Here is a 16,234-nt window from a genome sequence, read left to right as displayed (position 1 = left end):
CATTCTGGCTTCAGAAAGCCTGCCTACAGTAATCTCCCAGTATACTTAGAACATTTGCTGAAGTAGGGATGTGAATATGTTCAGTTTTTTAGGAGATTCTTATAGTAAAATTAACATGATCATATAGTAGGAAGTCATGCATGGAACTCATTTGTTTTTCCACTTTAATTTCTGTTAATTACATCATCAAAAAGTCTAAGAAGAATTTGCTAAACTCTATAACCTTCTTAGGCTAAAGACCTGCAGCCAGCAATGCCTGTATTCACTAGGTTAAGGATTCAGGTAGTGAGCACTTGTGATCCTTATTGGCATTTGGGATAAGAAATTTGATTAGGGCTAGAACTAGACAGATCAGAAAGGAAGCAGAAGACTTGAATGATATTATAAAACAACTAGACCTAAATAGACCTACCCAGAACACTCCCATATAACAAGAGCAGACTACACATTCTTCTCAAGTGCACATGAAACATTATCCAGGATAGACCATAGGTTAGGTCACAGTCTCAATATATTTAAAAGTGTTGAAATCCCACAAAATACGTTTTCTAACCACAGTGGAAAGAAACTAGAAATCAAAAACAGAAGGAAATTTGGGAAATCCTTAAATGTGGACAGTAAATAACACATTCCTAAATAACCAATAGATCAAAAAAAGAAAACAAGGGAAATTAGAAAATACTTTGAGATGAGTAAAAACAGAAACACAGCTTATCAAAATGTATAGAATTTGGCTAAAGCAATGTTAAATGCTAAATTTATAACCATAAACATTTATGTTAAAAAAGATCACATATCATTAAAGTAACCTTCCACCTTTAAGAAACTAAAAAAGGAAGAACAAACTAAATCCATGCAAAAAGAAGGGATAATAAAGATTAGAATGGAAGTAAATGAAATAGAGTAGAAAACAATTGAGAAAATCAGTGAAACCCTAAGTTGGGATGGAACAGAACTACAACCTCTATAGTTAAAATCCTCCCACCTCCATAGAGAAGACACAAATTACTAAAATCAGGATGAAAGAGGGGTCATTACTTATCGTCCTTATAGAAATAAAAAAAGATAACAAGAGAATGCTATAAACAATTATATACCAAAAATTAAAACCTAGATGAAATGAACAAGTTCCTGGAAGCACACAAACCACCGAAACTGACTGAATTAAGAGGAAACAAAATTTGAATAGAACGAAAACAAGAAATTGGATTATTAATAATAAAAAATAAAGCTAACCATAAAGAAAAGCCCAATTATCTTCACTGGTGAATTCTACCAAATATTTAAAAAATAATTAACAGAAGTCCTGCACAAACTCTTCCAAAAAAAGAGAATACTTCCCCACTCATTTTATGAGGGTGATATTACCCAGACACCAAAACCAGACAAAGATATCACAAGAAAACTATGGACCAATATCCCTTAAGAGCACAGACACAAAAATCCTCAACAGCACGGCCACTCCAGCACCATGACTAAGTAGAATTCATTCCAGGAAGACAAGGGTTGTTCGACATTAAAAAAAAAAAAAAAAAAAAAAAAGCAATGAACGTAATATACTACAATAATAGAATAAAGGACAAAATGACATGATTGTGTCAAATGCTTTTTGTGATTCTATTGAAATAATCTAGTACTCTTTCATGTTTTTTTTTTTAAATTTTTAAAAAGATTTTATTTTTATTCATGAGAGACCTGAGCCAAAGGCAGATGCTCAACCACTGAGCCACCCAGGCGCCGCTCTTTCATGTTTTAAAAAAAAGTCTCAACAAACTAGGAATAGGAGGGTACTTCCTCAACCTGATAAAGGGCAACCACAAAAAATTCAGAGCTCATATACTTAATGGTGAAAGACTGTGCTTTCCCCTGAGGTCAGGAAGAAGACAAAGATGTTCCCTCTCACCACTTCTAATCATCATTGTACAGAAGGTTCTAGTTAGGGTAATTGGGTTAAAAGAAAAAGCATCCAGTTTGTTAAGGAAGATGTAAACTATTAGAGCTAATAAGTTTGGCAAGGTTGCAGGTTAAAAGATCAGGATTCAAAAATCAGTTGTATTTCTAAATACCAGTAATAATCTGAAAATAAGATGAAGAAGGCATGCTGTTTATAATATCATCAAAAACACCTAGGATTAAAACAAAAAAAAGTGCAAAATCTCTATAGTGAAAAACTATAAAACATCATTGAAAGAACTTAAAGGAAAGACATCCTGTGTTCGTGGATTAGAAGACTTAATATTTTTTTTAAGACTTAATATTTTTAAGATAGAAGTAACTTCCCCAATTGATCTTCATGTTCAGTGTAATCCCTATCAAAAATCCCAGCTGGACTTTTGCAGAAATTGACAAAATGATCCCACAATTTGTATGAAAGTACAAGGGATCCAGTACAGCAAAATGAGCTTGAAAGAATAGAAAAAGTTCAAGTATACCTCCTGATTTCAAAATTTAAAAACAAAGGTATAGTAATCAAATTGTGAGGTGTTAACAAGGATAAACATGTAGATCAGTGAACAGAATTGAGAGTCAAGAAATAAACCCTTACATTTTATGGTCAGTTGGTTTCAACAAGGACCATTTGGTGGGGAGGAAATAGTCATTTTAACACATGAAGCTAGGACAACTGGAAAGCCACGTGGAAAAGAATAAAGTTGGACCCTTATCTCACACCATATATAAAGATTAACTCAAAATGGATCATAGACCTAAGGGTAAGAGAACACATAGGCATAAGTCCTTATGATTTTGGATTAGGCAGTGGTTTCTCACAAACCAAGAGCACAAACAACAAAAGAAGAACTAGATAAATTGGATTTCACCATAATTAAAAATATTTTATATCAAAGAGCACTATCAAAGTGAAAACACAATCCACAGAATGGGAGAAAATATTTGCAAATCATGTGTCTGTTAAGCAACTAGTGTCTAAATCATAACCCTTAACAGTAAAAGAACAAATGCCTCAACTTAAAAATTGGACAGACATTTTAAAAAATGGCCAAGGATTTGGATAGACATTTTTAAAAATTCACCTACAATTTACATAGTGTTATATTAGTTTCAAGTGTGCTACATAATTCAATTCTATACATTTCTCAAAGTTCAGCAAGATAAGTGTGCTTTTAATCCCCTTTATCATTCCCTATCCACTGTCCCTCTGGTAACCACCAGTTCTCTATATTTAAGAGTCTGAGAGGTTTTTTAGGTCTTTTCCCCCCTTTGTTCATTTGTTTTGTTTCTTAAATTCCACATATGAGTGGGGCACCAGGGTGGCTCAGGGATGACATCTACCTTTGGCTCAGGTCGTGATCCCAGGGTCCTGGGATCGAGTCCTGCATCAGGCTTACTGCAGGGAGTCTGCTTCTCCCCCTGCCTGTGTCTCTGCCTCTCCCTCTGTATCTCTAATGAATAAGCAAATAAAATCTTAAAAAAGAAAATTCCACATATGAGAAAAATCATATGGTATTTGTCTTTGACTGATTTCACTTAGCATCATACCTTCTGGTCCATCATGTTGCTGTAAGTGGTAAGATTTTATTCTTTTTTTTTTTTTATGGCTGAGTAATATTACTGTGTGTGCCTGTCTGTGTGTATCTCCCATGTCTTCTTTATTCATCTATCTCAGTGGACAATCTGGTTGCTTCCATATCTTGGCAATTGTAAATAATGCTGCAGTAACATAGGGGTGCATGTATCTTTTTGAATAGTGAAGGAAATCATCAACAGAACAAAAAGGTAACCTACTGGTTGGGAGAAGATGTTTGCAAATGATATGTCCAATAAGGGGTTAATATCCAAAATATATAAAGAACTTATATACCTCAATACACAAAAACCCCCCAAACAACCCACTTAAAAATGGGCAAGGGACCTGAATAGACACTTTTCCAAAGCAGACCTACAGATGGCCAATGGATACATAAAAAGATGTTCCATTACTTACCATCAGGGAAACGTAAATCAAAATTACAATGAAATGTCACCTCACATTTGTCAGAATGGCTAAAATCAACACAAGAAACAATCAGGTATTGGCGAGGATGTGGAGAAAAAAGCCCTTATTCACTGTAGTGGGAATGCAAACTGGTGCAGCCACTCTGGAAGACAGTATGGAAGTTCCTCAAAAAATGAAAGAATTGTCTTATGACTCAGTAATTGCACTACTGGGTATTTACCCAAAGAAAATAGACATTCCTTTAGAGAAGATCTTATAAATGGTCAATAAACATATGAAAAGATGCTCCATATCTTTAGTCTTTAGGGAAGTACAAATCAAAACCACAATGAGATACCACTAGGATGATTATAATAAAAAAAGATGGACAATAACAAGTGTTGACAAGGATGTAAAGAAATTGGAACCCTCATATGCTGCTGGCTAGAATATAAAATGGTGCAACTATTTTGGAAAACAGTTTGGCAGTTCCTCAAAAGATTCCATATGACTCAGCAGTTCCATCCTTAGCTCTCTATAGAGCCAAGAGAATTAAAAACATACGTCCATACAAAAACTTGTACACAGATATTCAGAGCAGCATTATTCATAATAGTTGAAAAGTAGAAACAGCCCAAGTGTCCATCAGTTGATGAATGGGTAAACAAGATGTGGATATCCACACAGAACACTGTGCAGCCACAAACTGAAGCACGGACACATCTACAGCGTGGATGAACTCTGAAAGTGTGCTAAGGTGAGACCAGTCGGGTAGAGAGAAGGTTGTGTGATATTGGAGGTTTCCATTTGTGTGAAATGCCGGAATAGGCACATCCGTAGAGATGGAGCCATTAGTGTTGCCAGGGCCCGGGGGAGAGAATACCGAGTAACTGCTAATGAGTACATGGTTTCTTTTTAGGGTGATGAAAATATTCTGGAATTAGATAGCGATGACTGTTGCACAACCTTGTGAATATTCTAAAAATCACTGATTTGTATACTTAAAAAAAAAAGTGTTCTCTTTCCAGTGCATTCTTGCCTCATGAAGATCCCGAGCTGAGTGATTAAATGCAGCCATCCATTTTAGTCCCACTGGGGCTTGGTGGGAGGCGAAGGATACCTCTGTGAGAAGTCTGTAAGGGGGTGAGGGGACACACACGGATGTAACATTGTACAGACAGAAGGCAAGGCACTTCTCCTTTGCAGAAAAGTTGTTCAGACTTCTGGTCATTTGGGGTCTCTTTATCTGTTGTTACCTGTCTTAATTCCCTGTGGTGTTTGTGTTGTGTCTTCGCAGTGCCGATGGGGAAGTGAAGCACTGTGTGATCTACAGCACTGCTCGGGGCTATGGCTTTGCAGAGCCCTACAACCTGTACAGCTCCCTGAAGGAGCTGGTGCTCCATTACCAGCAGACGTCCCTCGTGCAGCACAACGACTCCCTCAACGTCAGGCTTGCCTACCCTGTCCACGCACAGATGCCCTCACTCTGCAGATAAAGAGGGAGTGGGAAGAGAGGTGGCTCTCTAGCATTTTTTTTCTACAGTTTTTATTAGACTATGAGGGCATTCTTTCTACGTAGACTGCTTGTTTTGCACAAGAAGTGATTCTGTGAATGTGGAGAGGCCGAGCAGTAGCCGGCCAGGATGGGGGCACAAGAGGCCTTGAGGTTCTCTGAGACTCAGCTGTGCCGCTGCACTGACATAGGAAGCTGGAAGCAGATGTTGTTTTTTTGGAAAGTCTGTTTCATTGGGGTTTTTGTTTTGTTTAGCCAGGCACCCTCAACAGAACACATTAGGCTTGATGGGGGTGGGGGGTTATATCTGGAAATCTCTGAAAGAGTCCTCGTTCTCTCTTGGTCTTCGACTCTGAGAATGTGGCAGGGCATGGCTCTTGGGGAGTTCTGTTTTGATCTGACAGTCTCTTTCAACTTCCTCCCAAAACGAAGGCTGTTTTGGTTCTGTGGTAGAATGGCATTTGGTGAAAAACACAACCAAAGGAAAATGGGGAGACCTGGGATTTCATGTAGAGAATCTTAGTCAAGTACCTTCAACAGAAGGTACTTTATTAACTAACATAAGTTAGGGGTCAGCATCTCAGTAGCTCCTCCCTCTAAAGAAGCATTATGTTTAGAAACCAAATTGATCTCAGCAGAACAATGTTCGTTGCCAGACTAAGGTCTGACGGAAGAAGACAGCACTAGTATCTGAATGCACACTTCTGTACCAAAACTTGAAAGTGAAAGGAAAACTAGAATTGTTAGTTTTAGCAAACACTAAAATTGGTCAGTGTGACTCCTTCTGCCCTGCCCTTGTTTCTCAGAGATGAGGAATAGTGTTCTTTTTGTGGGCATGGTGAGCTTTGAATCATAAAATGAAGTTGGTGCTTGTGTGGTGTTTCCTTAGCCTAAAGAATGATCTGTTGTTGAAAACCTTTGTAACTTGTTTGTATGAGTAAAGAAAAGGTGCAATCCAGTGCTTTTAGATGGCTTGATATACCAAATAATGATATAGAACAACAGTCTTCTATGTGCTTCCCCAAATTTAAAGGCCCTACAGAAACTGTAAACGTGATTTCCCTTCATCTCCCTGTCCTTTGCAGGGTAGGGCTTAGGGGAGCCATAGGTGGCTAAGGTTGTAGCAGGAAGGGAGCCAGACTGTTGTCAGGGACCTCAGTAATTCAGAGACTCAGAGGCTCTGGTGTCTAGGGTGAGGGTCATCCACGTTACCCATGTGCTTCGACGCAGTGGTTTCTGAAACTTTTGTAAGGAGAGAAAATAATGGCGTGGAGTTTAGACTGTTAGTAAAAGCCATCTGGAAGTTTTTCTCTTTGCCGTTTTTGTGAGCCTGCCATTAAGATGATGTGCACAGACTGTCCTCATGCTCCAGTGGCCCTGATTTTAGGCCAGGAATCTTCTGCTCCATGTGGTTTAAGCCTTCCAGCTGAGTGGAGTTGGAGGCAGGCTCTACTCCTACCTCCATTATGCCCCACCCCCACCAGTCAACACTCATTCGACAAATAGAGTTCAGCTGCTTCTGAGCCAGTGCTGGAACCATAATAGGCTCAGAGTGAGTCAGCTGTTTGAGTCCAAAGCTGTGCAGTCAGGCATCCTGGCTGAACTAGAGAAGCAGCCCGTATCTGGGTCTTGGTACATAAGGTTTACAGCTAGAAAAGCTCCAGTTTATGGAATGGAAGAAATAAATACTGCTTTCCCTGAGCACATATCTTGGTGACAGGGTCTAGAATGGACCATAACGTAACAATAGATTACAAATTTTGGAAAAACTGCCAGAATTACTAGCAATGAGGATAGGAAGGAAAGGGCCTATCTTCGGCTTTTCTTTGGTTCCATTGCAGTTTCAGGATTAGGTGAGGCAGACAAATGAACCCGTCCCTCCAGTGTCATGTTCTGACCTAAGCCCTTAACTGAGAGCCAGCTGCACATCTCTTCTCCACATTGCCAGGTTGAAATCTTGCCAAACGTTTTATTGAGTAATGTTGGGCTAGTTGCTGCTGGATGGCCTTACACCTGGTGTTGAACATGCTTAAGCAGTTGGATGCTCAAGGTTGGGTGCAAGAAATCCCTTCTTTCTGGTACTAAAATTTAGTGTATTCTGACTCTCTTTTAAAATAAAATGGGAGTAAGGATACATGCATGTGACCTTGAACCATGTGTCGTTGCTCCTTTTCAGGCAGACATAAAGGGTGTGTGGGGAAGAGTTAGCCCTGTCTAATATCTACACTTACAGACAAAAGCTGGCTTGTGGAGAAGGACTACTCTTTTTTAATCCTATATTCCTTCACTTTTTTTTTTTTTTTCCTGTTTTTCATTCTTCAATTTGTTGCTTTGTGGGAACTAAGGCCTAGGGATCATTTGAGAAGTTGGAAAATATCTTTACTGACTAGTTGCCATATGATTTGCTTGATCCTGAGCCAGTGGAAATGGCATAGGGACCAATCTGTTAACCACATGGAGGGGTAGCTCCTTTACTTCTGGGCCTTGGTGGCCTTTGTCGGAGTCTAGCTCTGTGTTCTGTCCCATGGTTTGGGCCTTGGGACTCTCTCTCGGCGTCCTAACTACAGCCTTACTGAAGCAGAGAGTAAGAGGACAGACTGAGACCAGAGAAGCTCATTGCTTTTCTGGCTAGGGAAGCCAGCCACTAGCATGGAAGCAGCTTGAGGGTGGCTGAACACAGGTTCCAGGCCTATCTTTTCCAGGTGGAGATTTCGTTACAGAACAATGCTCTCTGTCTCTTCCTGATCACAGATGCTAAATCTTGGCCATGGCTCAGGACTGTGTAGGCTGTGTCCTTACCACCGATTTGGCCGAGGTTGAGAACTTCGTAACACCTCCCCTACTCCATCTCCAAGCCTTGATGGGACCTCTCACTTACTCTGGACCTCATGTGCTCTAAAGAAGCTTTGATAGCCAATGTGGTGTCTTCCATAGGTCTCCTTTTCTTGCTGCAAGGAGCCAGCCTCATGGGTCCTCTTGGCCAAGAATTGCATCTGGACAATTCCTGGTTTTCAAGGCGGTCTCTGTTGCCAGTTAAGACTCCAGAGTAGGCCTCTGTGAGGCTTCTGTGGCCTCAAAGCAGAGGGTGCAGATGGAGGCCCGGCTGAGCCCTCTGCTGTCAACTGCTCATCCTTGCTCTAGCTCTAGCCACTTGTGACAAACAACCTTGTTTCCTTACAAATTTCAGCATGACTTTGGTGCCCTGTTGTTACTTGTGAAAAATCTACTCTTCTGTTGTCTTTGATGTAGTAAAAAAAAAAAAAAAAAATGTAGTTTACGTAAAAATATCTGATTCACAAAGAAGCCAACTATATGTCTTGTGTTGGGACAGTTCATAATGTAGCTCCTAGACCACTTTTGCAAATTGTTCTTGTCACCAGATGTGTTCAGACATTGCTGTGCAGTTGTGGGGGAGGGTGGGGGGAAAGTGAGGGGAGATACTTTTTGGTCTTTTGTTTTTTTATCTTCCCCAAGAGGGGACAGTCTGGCCAACTTGCTCCAGTAATGCAATAAAAACATTGCAATAAAGCACCTTTTTGTCCTCCTGCTATGGGGGGTGGGGGTGGGGGCTGCGGGCTGTGGCGGGTGGCAAGAGGAGGACTGGGTGTTGAAAGCCCTGAAACTCCCAAACCTCCTCTCCCATGAGCACCAAAAGATTGGTCCTGGGGCCGAACTGGGGCCACCAGAGATGCTCTTCCCCTGAACAAGAGAAAGTTGACCCTAACAGGCATGATGCCGGTATCTTGTCCATCCAGCACAGGACATAGACTCAGAAACTAGTCCTGAGAAAGTTGAACCTGAGAGCTGTTTCCTCCTCACTCCATTCTGGAGTTTTAGAAAGTGCAGCTTACTGATTCTCATCACATCTTTCTGCCCAGAAATAAAAGTGTTTTCAGTCTATTCTGGGGACTAAATGTTTGTTGCCCAAGGCCCTTGTCACCCTCCTGCCACAGCACTTTAAGGTTTCTATATGTTAGGAACATAATTACCAAAATGTGACCACCTCTTTGCACCGGACATTGCAGTTGTCATGCAGTCTCTCAGGCCCCACCCAGGTGTGTGGTGAATTATAAATCAGATTGGGTGCGGGAAGAGTCCATTGCTCCAAATTATCTTGCCTATGTCCTTTCTCCCCTCTCCTAAGAACTAGAGGATTTCCCCAAATCCCAAAAGTTATTCCTACTCTTTGCATAGGACACTCAAATTCCTCTCTCCAGCCCAGTCCTGTCTTCTGAATTCCATCTGTTGGCTGGGTATCTCCTCTGGGGCCTGGAGTGTCCTACAGGCACCGCGTACTTGTCTATGGAGAAAACATGCTTGGCTATGAATTCCCTTTTCTACCACCAAATCTGCGAACCTGCCTGTATCCACAGAACTCCTCTGCTTCTCACCTGTTGTTAAATTACAAATGGTAGCCCTCCTCTAACTGAAAGCCAACCTTTCTACAATACTCTATTTTTGTATCCTGTTTTCTCCCTCCTCAGGAATTTTCCATGATCAGTTATCAATTCTTTCTCTCCACCAGATCATCCGTTAACATTTCAACGTGGTTGGGAGTGTCTCACTCCACTTGCCAACCCCTACTGAATCCTATATCTCTTTATCTCTTTGCCCCCCTTCAGAAGGGGGGGGCAAACCTTTTTATAAAAACAGTCAAAATTTGTCTTTATTTCCTCTCCACCAGATCAGTCCAGGTTCCACGAACCAGCTGAAGCTGTTCTCCTTGAGGTCTTCAGTAACCATCACCATTGACCACTTGCCGTGAAAAACTGTCCTGTGGACTCATGATGACTTAGCATCTGGTTTTCCTCTTAGATCTCTGACTGTTCCTTTGAGTTCTCATGGACGACTCTGGCTATCTTCTTACTCATTGTCTTTTTCCCTGGCACTTTTATCCACATCCATGATTTAATCTATGATCTTTAGGCCAATTATGTCTGTTTTTGTTTCTCCTGCTCAATCCTCTATTGGGAGGTACCTCACATCATATTGATTCAGGGTCACCACCTGGCCCAGCTTCTCTTCCATTATTTCACATTTCAGTGGTGCACATATATGTCATTTGGTATGTAAGTCAGAAATGCATTCATCATCCTGGAGACTTTCCTGTTTCAGGTCTACATAAAACACCACCAACCCATATCAATTTTACTAAGTGTCAAAAACCTCACTTTTCCCCAACTTCATTGCTTTACTACTTTCTCTAACTTTAATACTGAAAAGGCCTCCTTTCTTCCATTCTTGTCCCCCTCCAGTCCGTTCTTGAGATAACAACCAGTTACCTTTTCAAAATACAAATCTGAACCTGTGTAAAGTCATTAACTTTCAATTGCTCTTAGGATAATCTTAAAGTGTCTGGTTTCTCCCAGGTTTAGGATTTCATCTCCTAATTCAATTACTCTTTCCTGGCTCCTTCCCTTCAGCCAGGCTCAATGTCTTGGGTTTTTCCTCTGCACATATTCTCTGTACAATCACCGTCTATTCCTGTGGCCCAGCCATCTCTTTGCCGATGGCTGCCAAATCTGTGGCTTGTACACTTTCCGTCCTCAACGTTGTCCTAGTCAGACCACTACAGCGGGTCACTTCATCCTTTCTCTCTGGCCTGCTCATTCCACTGGAGCTTCCTTACACTGCAGCCGGCATCTTCCTAAAACATAAATATGATTATACCACTTCCCTCAGTTATCTTTCAGAAACTCTGCTCCCCTCAGGCTAATCTGGCAGTCTCTCAAAGGGAGCACCACTGGCACTCGGGCAGCTGCCTGTGCATTGCAGGATGCTTTGCGTCCTGTGCCTGCTCCCCCCCCCCCCCACTTCCAACCCCGAGGGGGCAGGTTCCTTTTCAAACTGTTGATGTGCCTGCCCCACCTCCTCCACCTCTCTGCTGGGTAGCCAGATCCTGATCTACATGGGAGGCTCCCGCAGGCAACCAGTTGCCTGTGGGCCCAGCATCCGGTACAGGCTGGCTGAGGGTCTGCTGTCCGTGAGGGACTGAAGGAAGGAGGGAGTTCAGGAAGGGACTGAAGGGCCAGACAACTTGTGGACTTGGGCACCATGGGCAGGGCACGCCCCCTGGCGGCCACAGCCTTCTCCATGCAAGGTTACAGAAGCTGTGGGGTGCATGAGGCACCCAGCCAGTGGCCCGAGACATCCCCTACCCCTGCCCCCACCCCAGGCCTCTCCTTCAAACCTAAGCATTGGATTATGGGACAGCTAGTGCAAGACCAGTTTGAAAAGGCCTGCGTCAGAGGTACTGCACCACAACCCTACTCCTGGCTCAGCGATGCCAGCTCCTGACTCCTCCAGCACAATGACCCTGTAGACGTCCTCCCCACTCCACCATCCACTCACCCACCTGCTGCATGCAGTCCTACTCGCTGGGGGCTGCCCACCTCCAGGGGTAAGGAGGCCTGACAAAGACCCAGGGAGGGCTCACTGGCTACAAACATTGTCAGGTCTGTAGTTTCATCTTAAGTGGGCCTTTTAACAAGTAACTAACGTCCCCAACCATTCAAAACTCTTCCCTCTCTTGGATTGTAGGAGTGGACTCTATTCTAGCTGCTGCTTCTAAGTCTTTCATTGCCTTAAATGCTAGTGCTCCTCAGTGTACCACTATTGATACACACACACTGATGGTTCTCAAATTTCTATCTTCAGTCTAGATCCCCACTGAGTTCCCGGCCCATGCATCCAGTTACCTTCTGGGTGTCCATCAAGTACCTCAAATATATCCCAAGTTTAACTCCTCTCCTCCCTCCACCTTTTTTCCCCTCATTTTCTGGCTATGAAGCACTTCAAGTTAGAAGATCAAGGTGGCTTCTGGAGTCAAGGAGAAACCTAGGTTCTAATCCTAGTTCTGCCCAAGCTATGTCACTATCTGAAAACCTGAGGCCCCCCCTCTGTTAGGTGGAGATATTAGTTGCTATGTGGTCTTCTGTGGTTCCCCATCACCTATAGAAAGTCTAAACTCCTGGAAGTATTAAATACGGCTTTTGCCTAACTCACTTGACCCATTTCCACTTTGGCTTCAGTTCCTTGAATATACCAGGTATATGGTAAGTGCTGAACTCTTTGCCTGGGTACTCCTACTAATCCCTACTCTTCTAACCCAGCAACTACGACCTATCATCTGTTCTTCAGGTTTGAGCTCAGATGTCATGGTCTCTGGGAAGCCAAGTAGGGCTCGGCAACCCTCCCGACAGGGAGTGCAAAGTGTGTGATTCACCACTGTATTCCCAGCAACAACACAGACCTTGAGGTACATTTGTGTTGACTGAAAGAAAGAAGCAAAAGACAAAGATGGTTTCCAAGAGCATGTATTACACAGGTCTGAGTGCAAGAAATAGCAAACAACTGCTATGTTTGCTTTAAAAGCTCATCAGGTACCAATGTCAAGTCCTGATGCTTTTGAGGGCTCCCTGGGTCTCGGCCCCTCCGGAGCGGGTTGGGCCCAGACTCCTGGGTGAGGGGGCAGCTTCGGCATGGAACGTCCTGCCTCCTGTCACCTGAAGCATCAGGTACTTTGGTGATGCCCAGGGCTGGCTCCTCTTTCTCTCTCTCTGCACACTTGGGCTCCCATAGCCAGCTTTGGTGGGGAAACTCGCGAGGGGGACGGACCAGCCCAGGGGCACCAGGTGGCCATGACTTCCCCTCCTGTCTGGAAGACAGGCTCTCAGGATGGGCTGGAGTTATGGTCTCCACATCCTGGGAGCTGGCCATCCCACCTCCCACTGTTGCCTTTCTGCTTGGGGATGCCCTGTCTGGACTCTCAATAAAAAATTTCCAAGACCACGGGCCTGGCTCTCCAGAGGTGGAGGAGGCAGCAGGGCGACTGGTGGGGAGAAGTCCTGAAGAGCTGGGACAAAGTGCTGTTAGTGCCTGGGTGTGGAAGTGCTGGGCCTTCCAGCAGCCTTCAGGAGGGGTGGGGTCTGCGGGTCCAGCCTCCCTGAGCCCGGAGGCCACCGATGAGCACCTGGCAGCCTCCTCAGAGGCCTGTGGGGCCCCAAGTCTCCTCTGGGGGACACTAGGGACTTCCATTCCAGGAGGCTTCAGGGTGACCTCTGTCAATAGGCCTGGGACCATCGGGCCCTGGCTCTTGGGGTCCCTGGCCAAGAAGGCATCCTCTTCCTCACCCTCGCCTGCTCCTCTGAGGGGTGGGACCCGGCCCGCTGCAGGCGCTGGTGCCAAGCTCGGCTCCTGTGCACCTTGGCTGTTCTCAGGCCCCTCCTCGGTGTCATCCTCTGAGGAGTCCACCTCACGGATGGCTTCCTGCTTCTGCAGTGACTCTCGCCGTTCGGCTCGGTCCTGTCGGAGGGTGCCCAGGGCCCACGATGGAGAAGGCTGCAGTACCCCCTTTCCTGGCAGTGGCCCCTTCCCAGACAGCACGCTTCTGGTCCCAACTGCCTCCAGAGGGCCAACTTCCCTGGGCGGCAGTTCCTTCTTTAGCTCGGGGTGGGGCAGGTCAAGGCTATGCTTCCGAGAAGTGGCTAGCTTCTTCTCAGAAGCAGCAAGTGCAGCCGCCAGTTTCTCAGCTGACTGTACTCTCTTGAGTAGTGGTGAGCGGGGCGGCTCCGCACTCTTGGGCCGTGAGAGCTGCCTGCCCAGGGGCGGCGACAAGTGAAGCTTGGCGGGGAAGGCCTGGGCTCCGTGGCCAGACAGGGGTGACGGGGAGCGCTGGGGTGAAGCTGCTGGCGGTGGGGAAGGGGTGTGGGCCAGTGGGGACAATGGGATGCTGCCGGCCGACTTGCGCCGCGGAGAGCGGTACTGGCGCTGGAGCTTGGGTGCCAGGCCGTGCAGGGAGCTGGGCCGTGTGTGCCCAGAGCCGGCTGGAGAACTGGGCACGCTGGAGCTGGGGGAGCTGCTCTGTGACGAATTCCCTCCCACTTGGCACATGGACAGACACACAGACAAAGGCAGAGCAATGTTAGCAGACAGACACAACTGCGGGCAAGACAGGCCTAGCCCTGGGATGTCCCAGGATCAAGGTGACCCCACCAGTGATCCAGAGCCCAAGTTACAGAAAGTCCCTCTCCAGCCCTGTCCCCTCCTCCCCGAGACTGCGGGGGTCTTTCGGGGGTTGGGTGAGTTTCAGAGTGGGACCACGGAGAAGCACAGAGGGCCTGGGCTCTTTCCTACCTCCCAGGGGCTGCCTCTGCCATCTGCGGGGAGCACTTCATACCTGAATGCACAGCATCGGGGGTCACTCGGTAGCCCTGAGTGGGAGACCGGGGGGAGAGGCTGTGGCTGTGTGTGGGAGAGCCGGGCCCGCTCTCCCCTGATGATAAGGATCGGTTAAGGGAGGAAAGGCTGCGGCTGGTGTGCAGCAGGGATGCCTGCTTGGTGATCTTCCGGAACAGGGAGTTCCTTTTTCTGCTGCAGAAACAAGGGTGTCACAGGGCACAGCATATACCGGGCCCAGACGCCAGGGACCCCAGGACACACTAGCCCCCTCGTGGCTCAGTCTGGCTCACCTTTCTTGCCCATCTTTGCCCCGGCTTCGCTTACTCCTCCGGGCCATCTTGGCCTTGTAGCTGCCCTTCCGAGCCGGCCCCACTTTAATGGATGTGTTCTCCAAGGGCGTGGTTGAAATGGACACCTTGTTTCCACTCTGGGGAACAGAGCAGGAACCCAAGCTAAGGCAGGGAAGGTCCTCTTGTTCCCACCCTTACCCTTGGCGTGGCTACACCACGCCCAAGCTCTTGCACTTGCACCCACAAGCTGAACCGCAGGCCTGCCTTCCCTCCCCACAGATTAGGAAATGGCTTCAACTTGAGCCTGGGCGGTTTGGGGTTGAGACAGTAGAGAAGAGGTTCATCTGTCTTGTTCTTCGGTCCTATCCATGTCTCAGAAGGATCCCTGGGCCTTGGTCAGTGAGGATGTTGCTTTCCCATGAAAACCCACTGCTATGGGTACGCATCTCTCCCAGTCCCCTATGGCCAGTCACGGACTTACAAGGCTGGGGACATCTCGGGACCCCAGAAGCACAGCTGGCACTCACCTTCAGAATCAGCTCCACCACCTCTGTGTGCACCAGCCCGTGCACAGGCTCCCCATTAACGTGAGTGATGAGGTCACCCTGACGAAGCCCCGCCTCACTGGCTGGACCGCCATCCTCCACGTGCTGCCCCAGGGGGAGAACAGTCCTCAGCCTGGAGTCTGAGCATGAAGTATGGGGCCTGCTGCCACGGTGACCCACCTCCCTTGGACCCCTGAGGATAGTATGGGCAGAGACAGAAGCAGGGACAGGCAGGCACTGGCAAGGGGAAGGCGAAGGAGTGATGAAACTGGGAGACAACAGGTCTCGATGGCCAGACATACCCACACCATGTGGTGCACAGTGTAGACGTCCGAGTCACCCATGTAGACACGGATGGCTCGCAGGGTAAAGCCATACTTCTTGCCAGCTCGGTGGATGATGATGGGGGGCCTCGAGCTGCTGAGGGCTGGCAAGAAGTCCCTGCTTGGAGAAGAGTCCCTGGATGATGGATTGGATGACTGGGAATGTGGGGACATGGGGCTGGCCAGTGGAGAGCAGGTGTGTTCTGGAGAAGGAAAGACAAGACTGAGCAGGCCAGAGGACCTGAGCCTGGCTGTACTCCCAGCCCCACCCAGGGCCACTGACCCCAGGCCACTGTGGTCACAGGCAGAGCCCGAGCCCAAGGATGCGCTCCCTGCTGACTTAGAGCAGCAGAGCTCCTCACATGCGCAGACCCTCCCCAGGAGGCGATCGCAGCTAGCAGAGCGCATACTTGCATCTATCAGGGGCCACAGATGTTCTTCGTCCATGT

At 46.3% G+C, this 16,234-nt stretch overlaps 2 protein-coding genes across 14 annotated transcripts in view; one reads left to right on the top strand and one right to left on the bottom strand.

Annotated features, from left to right (window-relative positions):
• Positions 1 to 8,975, top strand: part of LOC121481416 (phosphatidylinositol 3-kinase regulatory subunit gamma) — a 124,673-nt gene extending 115,698 nt beyond the window's left edge. For both annotated transcript variants that reach the window (XM_041738726.1, XM_041738727.1), the window contains one exon: positions 5,232 to 8,975. In XM_041738726.1, the coding sequence (XP_041594660.1) occupies positions 5,232 to 5,430 (199 nt within the window). In that variant the 3' untranslated portion in view covers positions 5,431 to 8,975. The remainder of the gene's footprint in view (positions 1 to 5,231) is intronic.
• Positions 8,976 to 12,747: 3,772 nt separating this feature from the next.
• Positions 12,748 to 16,234, bottom strand: part of MAST2 (microtubule associated serine/threonine kinase 2) — a 217,768-nt gene continuing 214,281 nt past the window's right edge. For 10 of the 12 annotated variants that reach the window (XM_041738478.1, XM_041738473.1, XM_041738476.1 and 7 more), the window contains 5 exons: positions 15,765 to 15,988; positions 15,445 to 15,567; positions 14,918 to 15,054; positions 14,626 to 14,819; positions 12,748 to 14,329 (listed from right to left, as the gene is read on the bottom strand). In XM_041738478.1, coding sequence (XP_041594412.1) covers positions 12,804 to 14,329; positions 14,626 to 14,819; positions 14,918 to 15,054; positions 15,445 to 15,567; positions 15,765 to 15,988 — 2,204 coding nt within the window. In that variant the 3' untranslated portion in view covers positions 12,748 to 12,803. The remainder of the gene's footprint in view (positions 14,330 to 14,625; positions 14,820 to 14,917; positions 15,055 to 15,444; positions 15,568 to 15,764; positions 15,989 to 16,234) is intronic. The other 2 variants (XM_041738474.1, XM_041738484.1) reach the window with 1 other exon arrangement.

Source organism: Vulpes lagopus, chromosome 23 (assembly GCF_018345385.1).
Source record: "Vulpes lagopus strain Blue_001 chromosome 23, ASM1834538v1, whole genome shotgun sequence".
Classification (NCBI taxonomy): Eukaryota; Metazoa; Chordata; class Mammalia; order Carnivora; family Canidae; genus Vulpes; species Vulpes lagopus.
The sequence above is the reverse complement of the archived record's forward strand: the minus strand, read 5'-3'. Positions and strand labels throughout refer to the sequence as shown.